Source organism: Diadema antillarum, unplaced genomic scaffold (assembly GCF_040938485.1).
Source record: "Diadema antillarum isolate AM-2024a unplaced genomic scaffold, OU_Dant_1.0 scf00000035, whole genome shotgun sequence".
NCBI lineage: Eukaryota > Metazoa > Echinodermata > Echinoidea > Diadematoida > Diadematidae > Diadema > Diadema antillarum.
This window is the reverse complement of record NW_027270924.1, coordinates 1693197-1707500: the sequence shown is the minus strand read 5'-3', so window position 1 is coordinate 1707500 and position 14304 is coordinate 1693197. Positions and strand designations below refer to the sequence as shown.

Genomic DNA, 14304 nt, shown 5'->3' with positions numbered 1-14304 from the left:
ACCTCTCTAAATACTGGAAAGAAGTACACACTATTGAAAAGTGTGTAATGAGAAAAGAGGCTCCAAAGTGGATAGAGTCTATTCAAGCACTTAATCTTACCAAACCATGCTATCTGTTTAATGTATGGGGCAAAAAAAAAATAGGATGTAAAACACCTTAGCAACGAGAAGGAAATGATTATCACAGTAAGCTGAAACTGATCTATTAACACATTATCTCCATGACTAATGCCAACTTTAAGAGCAGCAGCACCATCCTATCAAAAGTTATTATACAGTTAAAGTGAAGATCGAAGATTGTGTAAAGGATTTTTAAGAAATGAAAAGGTGCTTCTAAGACAAACCAAATTACTCTATTCTGAAAAAAGGGGGTTAGTAAGTGCTTGTACAACGATAATAAGGGAACCGATCAAATCAAATCAAATCAAATCAAATCAAATCAAATCAAATCAAATCAAATCAAATCAAATCAAATCAAATCAAATATACCAGAGACTAGAATCCAGACAAGGATGCGTAAATGACGTGGATGTATTTTACCATGGGTTTATATATCATACTTCTTTGTGAAAACAGTGATGTTTGTGTTTTGATGGAGTTGAGTAGTGAAAGGCATTCCATGTGTCTGGTCGTGGTGCCTGAGTGACGTCTCTGTCTGTGCTGTGAGGGTTTGAGGATTATGTAAGCTGAAATCCGTTGAGTTTCGCGTATTGTGCAGGTGAATGTTTGTATGGCAATCGAAGAAGGAGTGCGGCCATAGCAGTTCATGGTATATCCTATACTATAATACTCGAAGTTGTTGTTGTTGTCGCGGCCTTATGTATTTCCTGTTTTATTTCGGCGTTGCTGGTTTCTCTATCTCCTCCCGAGCCGTCGGCTCCGGGCAGTTGCGACCGGTGCCGTCGGCCGCAGGAGAGTATCCTACATCGAATGGCGTGGGTTTCGTCCCCTCTCCGCCTCCGTGTCGACGTCGAGGACGAAAAAGAAAAATTAATTAGCTACATGCATAATGCATTTTTGTGCGTGACGAAAGAGCCGAGCGTTTCAATATTCACGGAACCTGCGCTGGCCTCCTGCTTTCTCGATCTTCCATCTTTTAGCTTGCAGAGACACTGGGGGATACTAAAGATGATGGTGCAGCGAAATCTCTGACATCTTCCGGCGGACGCGCACGCACACACACAATGTACCTCGCAGAACTCTATACACACTCTACACTGTGTGTATATAGTTCTGTGATGTACCTTTGCCTCCGCCTGTTACGTACGTGTACTGAATGTATTGACGATGGTTACACGAATCTGTGTGTGCGTGATATGGACTACAAGGGCATTTACTACAGTTCGCCATTATTGGCGTCCCCAAATGAAAACAACGAACGTTGGTTATGTAATTGTATTTTGCATTTTGCACAACTGCAGAATACTATATGCAGCAGCTCAGGTACGTCATTTAGTTTGCTCGCCGTTTGCTCTCAAGTCCGGTGTCATTGTACGCAGACTGTTTAGGACGCGGCTAAATATATTTGCCGATCGTACCCTTACATATCAGATTACACGCGCAGCTGTGTCCATTCGTTTACTGCAGAGCTGCTGTAATCATACATATTCATAAGATGAGCGGACGTAGAGGAAAACCTCGCTTTGCCGACCGCCTATTTTTAAAATTGCAAGTGGAAATAGAATGTGTGGTTCTATGGTCTATCAAACCAAGTTTTGGTGACAAAAAAAAGAGGGAGCAAATGAAGACGAATGCAGTGATGTATATATTCTTCTTTCTTCCATAACATGGGAAAAATATTAAAGAAAAAAAATACGAGGTCGTGAGAACCTACTCCCACGGGTGCATATTAAACCTGATGACTATGATCTCCCCCTCCCCAAATAATAACAATGATGATAATAATAATAAGGATAATGATAATAATGATAAGGATAATGATAATAATGATATAATAATAACAATAATAGGAGCAATAATTGTAGGCCTAATATTAATTATGATAATGTACAATCTGAAGCAGATGTAGTTCTATATTAATATGATATATCAAGCCAAGTTTTGGTGATTAAAAACAACAAGGAGGGAGCAAAATTATGAAGACGAAAATATCTTATTTTTCTCTCATAACGTGGGGAAAAGAAACATGAAAAAAAACACACACACAAAACAAACCGAGGCCTTGAGACCAGCCGTGGATTCCCGCGGGTGCCCGCGTGGATGCAAGAGCAGGGGGTAATCAAAGTCATAGTGTTAATATCTTCCCGTTTCGACGGGAACAACCTGTGGGCAGAACTTTCGGGGAATCTCATTTGCGTTTTTGGTAATTTTTCCCTGAATGTTTTTGTTTTTTGCCCTGCGGAGGTGGAAATGTGTGTGTGCGTGAGGGGGGGAGGGGTGAGGGGCAACAAGACAACTGTTGGACTTCAACGGGTGCAAATAACCCCTCGAAACTCAAGTTCTATAATAAAAGCAAGTAGTGGCGGGAATGATCCCTACCAATTAATGGACCGGATCGCCTGGCATATACTACAAAAATGTATTATAAAATTTCTGGGAAGGGTGGTCATTTAGAAGACAGCACAATTAACGAAAGAATGAGAAGACTTTTCTTTTTATTTCTTCAATAAAAATGTGCAAAATCGTATTATGAGAAAAAAAAATAAAACCCCTCAGACCCGTGGATTTCCACGGGTGCTGCTAGTCCTATACTATAATACTCGAAGTTGTTGTTGTTGTCGCGGCCTTATGTATTTCCTGTTTTATTTCGGCGTTGCTGGTTTCTCTATCTCCTCCCGAGCCGTCGGCTCCGGGCAGTTGCGACCGGTGCCGTCGGCCGCAGGAGAGTATCCTACATCGAATGGCGTGGGTTTCGTCCCCTCTCCGCCTCCGTGTCGACGTCGAGGACGAAAAAGAAAAATTAATTAGCTACATGCATAATGCATTTTTGTGCGTGACGAAAGAGCCGAGCGTTTCAATATTCATGAAACCTGCGATGGCCTCCTGCTTTCTCGATCTTCCATCTTTTAGCTTGCAGAGACACTGGGGGATACTACAGATGATGGTGCAGCGAAATCTCTGACATCTTCCGGCGGACGCGCACGCACACACACAATGTACCTCGCAGAACTCTATACACACTCTACACTGTGTGTATATAGTTCTGTGATGTACCTTTGCCTCCGCCTGTTACGTGTACTGAATGTATTGACGATGGTTTCACGAATCTGTGTGTGCGTGACATGGACTACAAGGGCATTTACGTACAGTTCGCCATTATTGGCGTCCCCAAATGAAAACAACGAACGTTGGTTATGTAATTGTATTTTGCACAACTGCAGAATACTATATGCAGCTCAGGTGCGTCATTTAGTTTGCTCGCCGTTTGCTCTCAAGTCCGGTGTCATTGTACGCAGACTGTTTAGGACGCGGCTAAATATATTTGCCGATCGTACCCTTACATATCAGATTACACGCGCAGCTGTGTCCATTCGTTTACTGCAGAGCTGCTGTAATCATACATATTCATAAGATGAGCGGACGTAGAGGAAAACCTCGCTTTGCCGACCGCCTATTTTTAAAATTGCAAGTGGAAATAGAATGTGTGGTTCTATGGTCTATCAAACCAAGTTTTGGTGACAAAAAAAGAGGGAGCAAATGAAGACGAATGCAGTGATGTATATTCTTCTTTCTTCCATAACATGGGAAAAATATTAAAGAAAAAAAATACGAGGTCGTGAGAACCTACTCCCACGGGTGCCTATTAAACCTGATGACTATGATCTCCCCCTCCCCAAATAATAACAATGATGATAATAATAATAATAATAATAATAATAATAATAATGATAAGGATAATGATAATAATGATATAATAATAACAATAATAGGAGCAATAATTGTAGGCCTAATATTAATTATGATAATGTACAATCTGAAGCAGATGTAGTTCTATATTGATATGATATATCAAGCCAAGTTTTGGTGATTAAAAACAACAAGGAGGGAGCAAAATTATGAAGACGAAAATATCTTATTTTTCTCTCATAACGTGGGGAAAAGAAACATGAAAAAAAAAACACAAAACAAACCGAGGCCTTGAGACCAGCCGTGGATTCCCGCGGGTGCCCGCGTGGATGCAAGAGCAGGGGGTAATCAAAGTCATAGTGTTAATATCTTCCCGTTTCAACGGGAACAACCTGTGGGCAGAACTTTCGGGGAATCTCATTTGCGTTTTTGGTAATTTTTCCCTGAATGTTTTTGTTTTTCGCCCTGCGGAGGTGGAAATGTGTGTGTGCGTGAGGGGGGGGGGGAGGGGTGAGGGGCAACAAGACAACTGTTGGACTTCAACGGGTGCAAATAACCCCTCGAAACTCAAGTTCTATAATAAAAGCAAGTAGTGGCGGGAATGATCCCTACCAATGGACCGGATCGCCTGGCATATACTACAAAAAATGTATTATAAAATTTCTGGGAAGGGTGGTCATTTTTAAGACAGCACAATTAACGAAAGAATGAGAAGACTTTTCTTTTTATTTCTTCAATAAAAATGTGCAAAATCGTATTATGAGAAAAAAAAAAATAATACCCCTCAGACCCGTGGATTTCCACGGGTGCTGCTAGTCCTATACTATAATACTCGAAGTTGTTGTTGTTGTCGCGGCCTTATGTATTTCCTGTTTTATTTCGGCGTTGCTGGTTTCTCTATCTCCTCCCGAGCCGTCGGCTCCGGGCAGTTGCGACCGGTGCCGTCGGCCGCAGGAGAGTATCCTACATCGAATGGCGTGGGTTTCGTCCCCTCTCCGCCTCCGTGTCGACGTCGAGGACGAAAAAGAAAAATTAATTAGCTACATGCATAATGCATTTTTGTGCGTGACGAAAGAGCCGAGCGTTTCAATATTCACGAAACCTGCGCTGGCCTCCTGCTTTCTCGATCTTCCATCTTTTAGCTTGCAGAGACACTGGGGGATACTAAAGATGATGGTGCAGCGAAATCTCTGACATCTTCCGGCGGACGCGCACGCACACACACAATGTACCTCGCAGAACTCTATACACACTCTACACTGTGTGTATATAGTTCTGTGATGTACCTTTGCCTCCGCCTGTTACGTGTACTGAATGTATTGACAATGGTTTCACGAATCTGTGTGTGCGTGACATGGACTACAAGGGCATTTACGTACAGTTCGCCATTATTGGCGACCCCAAATGAAAACAACGAACGTTGGTTATGTAATTGTATTTTGCACAACTGCAGAATACTATATGCAGCTCAGGTACGTCATTTAGTTTGCTCGCCGTTTGCTCTCAAGTCCGGTGTCATTGTACGCAGACTGTTTAGGACGCGGCTAAATATATTTGCCGATCGTACCCTTACATATCAGATTACACGCGCAGCTGTGTCTATTCGTTTACTGCAGAGCTGCTGTAATCATACATATTCATAAGATGAGCGGACGTAGAGGAAAACCTCGCTTTGCCGACCGCCTATTTTTAAAATTGCAAGTGGAAATAGAATGTGTGGTTCTATGGTCTATCAAACCAAGTTTTGGTGACAAAAAAGAGGGAGCAAATGAAGACGAATGCAGTGATGTATATATTCTTCTTTCTTCCATAACATGGGAAAAATATTAAAGAAAAAAAAATACGAGGTCGTGAGAACCTACTCCCACGGGTGCCTATTAAACCTGATGACTATGATCTCCCCCTCCCCAAATAATAACAATGATGATAATAATAATAATAATAATAATAATAATAATAATAATAATAAGGATAATGATAATAATGATATAATAATAACAATAATAGGAGCAATAATTATAGGCCTAATATTAATTATGATAATGTACAATCTGAAGCAGATGTAGTTCTATATTGATATGATATATCAAGCCAAGTTTTGGTGATTAAAAACAACAAGGAGGGAGCAAAATTATGAAGACGAAAATATCTTATTTTTCTCTCATAACGTGGGGAAAAGAAACATGAAAAAAAAAAACACAAAACAAACCGAGGCCTTGAGACCAGCCGTGGATTCCCGCGGGTGCCCGCGTGGATGCAAGAGCAGGGGGTAATCAAAGTCATAGTGTTAATATCTTCCCGTTTCAACGGGAACAACCTGTGGGCAGAACTTTCGGGGAATCTCATTTGCGTTTTTGGTAATTTTTCCCTGAATGTTTTTGTTTTTGCCCTGCGGAGGTGGAAATGTGTGTGTGCGTGGGGGGGGGGGGGGAGGGGTGAGGGGCAACAAGACAACTGTTGGACTTCAACGGGTGCAAATAACCCCTCGAAACTCAAGTTCTATAATAAAAGCAAGTAGTGGCGGGAATGATCCCTACCAATGGACCGGATCGCCTGGCATATACTACAAAAATGTATTATAAAATTTCTGGGAAGGGTGGTCATTTAGAAGACAGCACAATTAACGAAAGAATGAGAAGACTTTTCTTTTTATTTCTTCAATAAAAATGTGCAAAATCGTATTATGAGAAAAAAAAAATAAAACCCCTCAGACCCGTGGATTTCCACGGGTGCTGCTAGTCCTATACTATAATACTCGAAGTTGTTGTTGTTGTCGCGGCCTTATGTATTTCCTGTTTTATTTCGGCGTTGCTGGTTTCTCTATCTCCTCCCGAGCCGTCGGCTCCGGGCAGTTGCGACCGGTGCCGTCGGCCGCAGGAGAGTATCCTACATCGAATGGCGTGGGTTTCGTCCCCTCTCCGCCTCCGTGTCGACGTCGAGGACGAAAAAGAAAAATTAATTAGCTACATGCATAATGCATTTTTGTGCGTGACGAAAGAGCCGAGCTTTTCAATATTCACGGAACCTGCGCTGGCCTCCTGCTTTCTCGATCTTCCATCTTTTAGCTTGCAGAGACACTGGGGGATACTAAAGATGATGGTGCAGCGAAATCTCTGACATCTTCCGGCGGACGCGCACGCACACACACAATGTACCTCGCAGAACTCTATACACACTCTACACTGTGTGTATATAGTTCTGTGATGTACCTTTGCCTCCGCCTGTTACGTGTACTGAATGTGTTGACGATGGTTACACGAATCTGTGTGTGCGTGATATGGACTACAAGGGCATTTACGTACAGTTCGCCATTATTGGCGTCCCCAAATGAAAACAACGAACGTTGGTTATGTAATTGTATTTTGCACAACTGCAGAATACTATATGCAGCTCAGGTACGTCATTTAGTTTGCTCGCCGTTTGCTCTCAAGTCCGGTGTCATTGTACGCAGACTGTTTAGGACGCGGCTAAATATATTTGCCGATCGTACCCTTACATATCAGATTACACGCGCAGCTGTGTCCATTCGTTTACTGCAGAGCTGCTGTAATCATACATATTCATAAGATGAGCGGACGTAGAGGAAAACCTCGCTTTGCCGACCGCCTATTTTTAAAATTGCAAGTGGAAATAGAATGTGTGGTTCTATGGTCTATCAAACCAAGTTTTGGTGACAAAAAAAAAGAGGGAGCAAATGAAGACGAATGCAGTGATGTATATATTCTTCTTTCTTCCATAACATGGGAACAATATTAAAGAAAAAAATACGAGGTCGTGAGAACCTACTCCCACGGGTGCCTATTAAACCTGATGACTATGATCTCCCCCTCCCCAAATAATAACAATGATGATAATAATGATGATAATAATAATAATGATAAGGATAATGATAATAATGATATAATAATAACAATAATAGGAGCAATAATTGTAGGCCTAATATTAATTATGATAATATACAATCTGAAGCAGATGTAGTTCTATATTAATATGATATATCAAGCCAAGTTTTGGTGATTAAAAACAACAAGAGGGAGCAAAATTATAACGTGGGGAAAAGAAACATGAAAAAAAAAAACACAAAACAAACCGAGGCCTTGAGACCAGCCGTGGATTCCCGCGGGTGCCCGCGTGGATGCAAGAGCAGGGGGTAATCAAAGTCATAGTGTTAATATCTTCCCGTTTCGACGGGAACAACCTGTGGGCAGAACTTTCGGGGAATCTCATTTGCGTTTTTGGTAATTTTTCCCTGAATGTTTTTGTTTTTTGCCCTGCGGAGGTGGAAATGTGTGTGTGCGTGAGGGGGGGGGGAGGGGTGAGGGGCAACAAGACAACTGTTGGACTTCAACGGGTGCAAACCCCTCGAAACTCAAGTTCTATAATAAAAGCAAGTAGTGGCGGGAATGATCCCTACCAATGGACCGGATCGCCTGGCATATACTACAAAAATGTATTATAAAATTTCTGGGAAGGGTGGTCATTTAGAAGACAGCACAATTAACGAAAGAATGAGACGACTTTTCTTTTTATTTCTTCAATAAAAATGTGCAAAATCGTATTATGAGAAAAAAAAATAAAACCCCTCAGACCCGTGGATTTCCACGGGTGCTGCTAGTTTGTACATGAATACGGCAGTTTGAAATCTATTTAGGCCTATTATCATCAATTTGTTATGCATCTAGCTATACTTGAATAACAATTAGGCCCTACGTACGCAGAATGTGAGAATAGTTTGAATATCTTTGTTATTGTTGTTGTTGCAATGGCAGCAAGAGATTTTTACTTGCTCCTTATTACAATTGCCCTATACAATAATAATTGATGTAAAAGAGCATAAGTACATTGAATATGAGACATGTTATCATTTTGATGGAAACAAGTATCGCAGCTTATGCAACTATTCTGTAATATTCCAAACTGCCTGGATGCTTAAATAAGGGGATACACTATATATTTAAATTCCTAATTGTGGCCGTGGCGAGTTGACTTATTGTTCAAAGTTTATTCTAGAAATTCAGTCAACATTCGCCATTTAGTGATTATAACAGACAAAAAAAGTTAATAAACTCACTGCGCTCTCCCATCTGCTGTAAAATCGGTCATTTTATGAAAAGAAAACAACATGAGAGGGATTTAAACCCCTAAATTCATTCATTTTCCTTTTTTTGTATCTGTGGTTGCCTATGTTAAGGTTATTCCACAACTTGCTCCATGGTAGTCGTGATTTGGTATAGACAGTATCGTTGTACTACACAATCCGCTATACACTTCCATTTTTCTTCTTTTTTTTGTATCGTTAACATTCCTTCAAAACGTGTACTGCATGTTGTTATTCGATTATTACAGTATGTGTGTATGTGTGCGTATATGTTGTTAGACTGTTTTGATCGGCTTTGCCTCCTTCCTTTATCTCTTTGGTATCCTAGGAGTTTTGCTAATGCCAAACTGTAAATCTCGTAGAGCACAAAGCGAAGATCGTACAGAACGTCACAATGCTCAAAATACATGTAAGACAGCTTGCACAATTTCTTTATTTCATCCAGGTATTGTTTTGTTGAATAATTGGGCTTTAACTTGTAACCAACATATAATGTATCATTTTTTTTTCTGGAAGTGATAGATTTCTACTATCATGATGCATTTGACGCTTTCCTTGTAATGTCCTCCTCTACGACGTAGTTTAAAGTATTGTTACGTTTCAAACAAGAGTCAATGAATCAATCACACCAACATAGAATCATTGCATTAACGGAGAGAACATTTATTGGCGTCTTTACTTCAGGAGGACCAAATCCAGACTGACTCCCAAACAGGAGTTTTAGCTTGGCATCATTGCCAGCCAAGTATACAAACAATTAACCAGTTGGCTACTTCCATCATAGAAGCTTGGGATTAAATGAGAAACTAATACAGGTACAATCGGGCAATAGGGTGGTAATTGGAGGGAGGCATGGCTACAACAATAGGACAAAGAGACATAAAGTTGAGACTATTACAAAGGGGTGACATCAAACGTCTAGCTACTAGGGGAGGACAAAGGATAGGTTCTTGCATGGTCAGTATAGTAGATGAGAAAAGGGCTACAATTACTGCTTTATTCTAGGCACCAACAATAAGCTTATAAGTGTGTGTCTTGGTTCAATTAAGATATAGGGGCTAACTAAGCCCTCCACTTTATGACTTTAGGACAAAGGATATTCGATCTGTACACGATATATGTGTGGGAGAATACTGATAAGAATTAGGACATTGACCCTGACTATGAAGTGTAACCAGTATGCAGGACAAGTTACTGACCTTAACACTACTCCCCCCTTTTGACAAGAGGTATTGTCCTCAATACACAACCTACCACAGGGTGAATTTAGCAGTATGGATACATGACTTGGAAAGACATAGAGAGAGAAGACACTTGACAGAAAGAGAAGAGAGAAACAGAATCAGGAGGTGTAACAGATTGATAGTGAAGATTTTTGTACAAGGTGTTAGAGAGGTTGTCACATTTATCCAAACTATAATTAATAAATAGTCCAAATATTTTATAACTCCCAAATAGTGAACCCATCACAAAACACTCAAAAAATATATTACAACTGACAGCGATGTATAATCATGTACATGTATGTACAAAAAGTAATGACACGAACAAAGAGCATGTAACTGAAATAACAACCCAAATTTACAGTGTTTACATTTTCACTCTACGTCCATCTATCAACAAATAGCGCTTACCTTTAATCTTACATTATACAGTTACACTATAACATGCACATTGAAAATCAGAATAAAGACATTGGTTATTGAAGCTTCGACAATCTAAGTTTTGTAGAAAGAATGAAACATTGCAGAAGAAAAGATAACGAAGAAGTAAGACAATTGTATAAAGAGAAGAAAGAGAAGAACAGACAGTATCCTCATTCGAGGTAAAACATTAAACGGAAGAGATGCTATTATACATTGTAAATACACATTGTACATCGAGGTCAAGAGTAAAACAACATGTACAGTGTACATACAATGTGGTCGCCATTGACAAGAAAATTAAAGGTTAACCACGAACAGGAGTTAAGAACAGATCAGTACTGGAGGATATTAATTCATTTTAGAACCCTTTGCAACATAAGAGCGTGGGTACTACACAAATTCCTGTTCATAATGCATAGGTGTAAACATTCTGGTCTCTCAGTGTAATGAAATAAAATAAAAAACTAGAGTGAGGGATTGAGTTAGCAGAGACAACAAACTCTGATGTGAAACTTGGATCCTATGCAAATTACTAGTAAATACCAGCATCAACTGAACAGTTCATCACAGTGTAAAACCTAAATTGGGTGACAAGTGGTGACGCAAATCTTGATACCCTTAGTCTACTTCAACATTCTATGAAACAACTACATGCAAAACTCTACAGGAATTTCTCTGCGGCCCGGATATATCCGGCTAAGGCATCTTTGTATAGATGCAGGGCAGATCGTTCCTTAGCCTCAACACAAGTTCGTACACTCTACAAACCTTGGAGCTTAACCTCTACAACACTGGCATGTATTATTTGTACACAACTAGTCAACTCAACTAAAGGGGTACTGTAATTGCATTCACTTGACATATCCAACTAAATTCTATCACACATGTATAAAAGTTCACCTAATCACTGGTATGCCAAGCCAGGAAAGATAACATACAAGCTGTCATAATTTTCCATACGGTTTATTGGTACAACTGTATCTATGAAATGATATTTTTAACTACCAGCGACCCTGCGGAGAAATCCTCTTGTTATGTTTTCGATAAACTGTAGCTTTATTCACATACGTGTGCTATTACAAGTTGGATCATTGCTGCCTGAAAATTTCAGCTACATGTAAGGCAACTTTGTATAGTTGCAGGGCAATTCACCAGTAAAAACACCCATATTAATACGAACAGCAATGCACATTACTGAATTATCTCTACAATTCATGACATCTAGGCACCTTCACTCACTATCTGATTGACAACCCCAGGGTTTCAATTTCATCTGTCGTCTTCATTTTCATGCCAATAGCAAAATTCCATCACACATTTCTCGTTTTGCACGCTTTCTCTACAGCCATATCGAAACATAACGCATTACTTTCAACAACAAAAAACAGTTGTGAAACTAACTTAATTTCACCAATATCTTTAAATAATGAAATTAACTACAAATTACAAAGCCAAAGAGCATGTGTAGTAATGAGAAACGTACCGGAAAGGAGAAAAACTAATTCGTCAATCAGTGCACTCATGTCGTGGTGTGGTCAAAGTCTCTTCGTTGTCAAGGTGATATTGTATGTGCCGGGTTGATCTACCAAACGATGTGCTTCCCGTCCAGCCAAGATGTCTCGATGGTCGTGCTCTTACTCATGGAGAACAGCAATCCGCTCACGTTCCTGCCAACGTTTGTCATGCTCATCCAGCCAGGTCCATGGTAGTTTGGCTTTAAAGTTGTCATCATCAGTCCTGTCGTCATCTGTGTCATCTTGCCTCCAGTGTCATCTCCACGAGGAAAGTCCCCGCCCTGGATCACGACGAGATGGAACTTGCTACCTTGGTATCCGCATACTTTCAAATGAATTGCAAGTGCAGCAAAGTTCTTTGTTGGCTTTGACATCGATTTCAGAAGCAAATCAGAAACATTTCTCCTCACTTCCTTGTCGCTGGTCACGGGGTAAAAGAAACCATTTTCAGTGATCACTGTAACTACCGATGATTCGATCCCTGTTTTGACATCTGATGATGTAACAAAGTAGACCAGAGCTACTGATGCCAACAACAGAAGAGTAATGACCTTCATTGTCCTTGTGGTGACGGTTGTCATGCAGACTTTACAGCACACAGAAGTCGCCAGCCTTTGCCTTGTGGTCCATCTTGTTTGCAGGTTGTTGGCAGTGCATATCCAACGTCTTTAATTTTGTGGCATTTCAACGACGAAAGTGTTAGCGTTTCGATGGCATGTATAAGTTTGGATCCCACCGCTGCCACCAGTGTTACGTTTCAAACAAGAGTCAATGAATCAATCACACCAACATAGAATCATTGCATTAACGGAGAGAACATTTATTGGCGTCTTGACTTCAGGAGGACCAAATCCAGACTGACTCCCAAACAGGAGTTTTAGCTTGGCATCATTGCCAGCCAAGTATACAAACAATTAACCAGTTGGCTACTTCCATCATAGAAGCTTGGGATTAAATGAGAAACTAATACAGGTACAATCGGGCAATAGGGTGGTAATTGGAGGGAGGCATGGCTACAACAATAGGACAAAGAGACATAAAGTTGAGACTATTACAAAGGGGTGACATCAAACGTCTAGCTAATAGGGGAGGACAAAGGATAGGTTCTTGCATGGTCAGTATAGTAGATGAGAAAAGGGCTACAATGACTGCTTTATTCTAGGCACCAACAATAAGCTTATAAGTGTGTGTCTTGGTTCAATTAAGATATAGGGGCTAACTAAGCCCTCCACTTTATGACTTTAGGACAAAGGATATTCGATCTGTACACGATATATGTGTGGGAGAATACTGATAAGAATTAGGACATTGACCCTGACTATGAAGTGTAACCAGTATGCAGGACAAGTTACTGACCTTAACAGTATTATCATTTAGTTCCATGGCAACCTGCCGAATACGATGTATGCTCATGAGCAGCTCATTCGCATACGCTTGCATGTTACAGCGCATTTTCATGACGGAAAATTTAAGTTCCTTGTAAGTTTTAACACTTGTAAAATCGTCGGCCTTATGCCAAAAGGGCCTTAACACCATAGACTTTATACACTATTAGTGCCCTTTTGGCATGAGGCCGACGAAATTAACGCTTATACTCGTGAGGCGCTTGGAGTAGATCTGCGTGATAAAATGTTACTGAAGATATTGTCATATCACTATCTGGCCATGGAAAAATGGGCCCATAGCACGCTTTTACGTGAGAAGAATGCCGACTGGGCAAGGAGTAGCCAGCCGCACCGGCCAATGGACGTGACACAGCGAATTATAGCGAAGAACGCAACGCTGCAACGATAGGTAGCTACAACTGTCGTATGGAGTTGTACATGTTTAAGCAGAATGGGATTTTAAAGAACAGGAAGAAATATTACCAAGTGAAATATATTTAAAGGAAAGTAAGCCCACTAATTCTGTTTTTCACTTACCTTATTTCCAATTAACATAAACAGACACGCAAAGCAATATTAGCTGCAGTCGAAGTATGAGGGAATTCCGTTTAAGTCCTATGTGACACACTGCACATCGCTGACTACTGCAATAGCATCTGTAATGATTTTCTGCCTTTGTGTCGCACGCACAGTCACACACACACACACGCACACACACACACAGAAACTCGTATCCATGCAAACACACTCAGCTCCATGTCATTTCAACAAAAAAAAAAAAATGAAAAAGAAAAAGAAAAGGAGAGTAACTGTTGCTATCTTTGCAGACCGGTATCGATCTGACTTCGTGATTG

The 14304-nt window shown here is 40.5% G+C and overlaps 2 protein-coding genes across 2 annotated transcripts in view; both read right to left on the bottom strand.

Annotated features, from left to right (window-relative positions):
• The window catches only part of LOC139743857 (NXPE family member 3-like), a 41961-nt gene extending 27871 nt beyond the window's left edge, over window positions 1-14090 (bottom strand). Inside the window, exon 1 of the mRNA XM_071654322.1 lies at window positions 13988-14090. The gene's annotated coding sequence lies outside the window, so the exon portion shown is untranslated. The remainder of the gene's footprint in view (window positions 1-13987) is intronic.
• LOC139744535 (peptidyl-prolyl cis-trans isomerase B-like) lies at window positions 12134-12646 on the bottom strand. Its single transcript, XM_071654969.1, has one exon. It carries the CDS (start codon window positions 12644-12646, stop codon window positions 12134-12136), a length of 513 nt encoding a protein of 170 aa, XP_071511070.1.
• Window positions 14091-14304: the final 214 nt, after the last annotated feature.

Bases quoted from the DNA above. Each gene is read 5' to 3' on its own strand.
- LOC139744535 (XM_071654969.1), bottom strand. From the start codon at position 12,646: ATGACAACCGTCACCACAAGGACAATGAAGGTCATTACTCTTCTGTTG.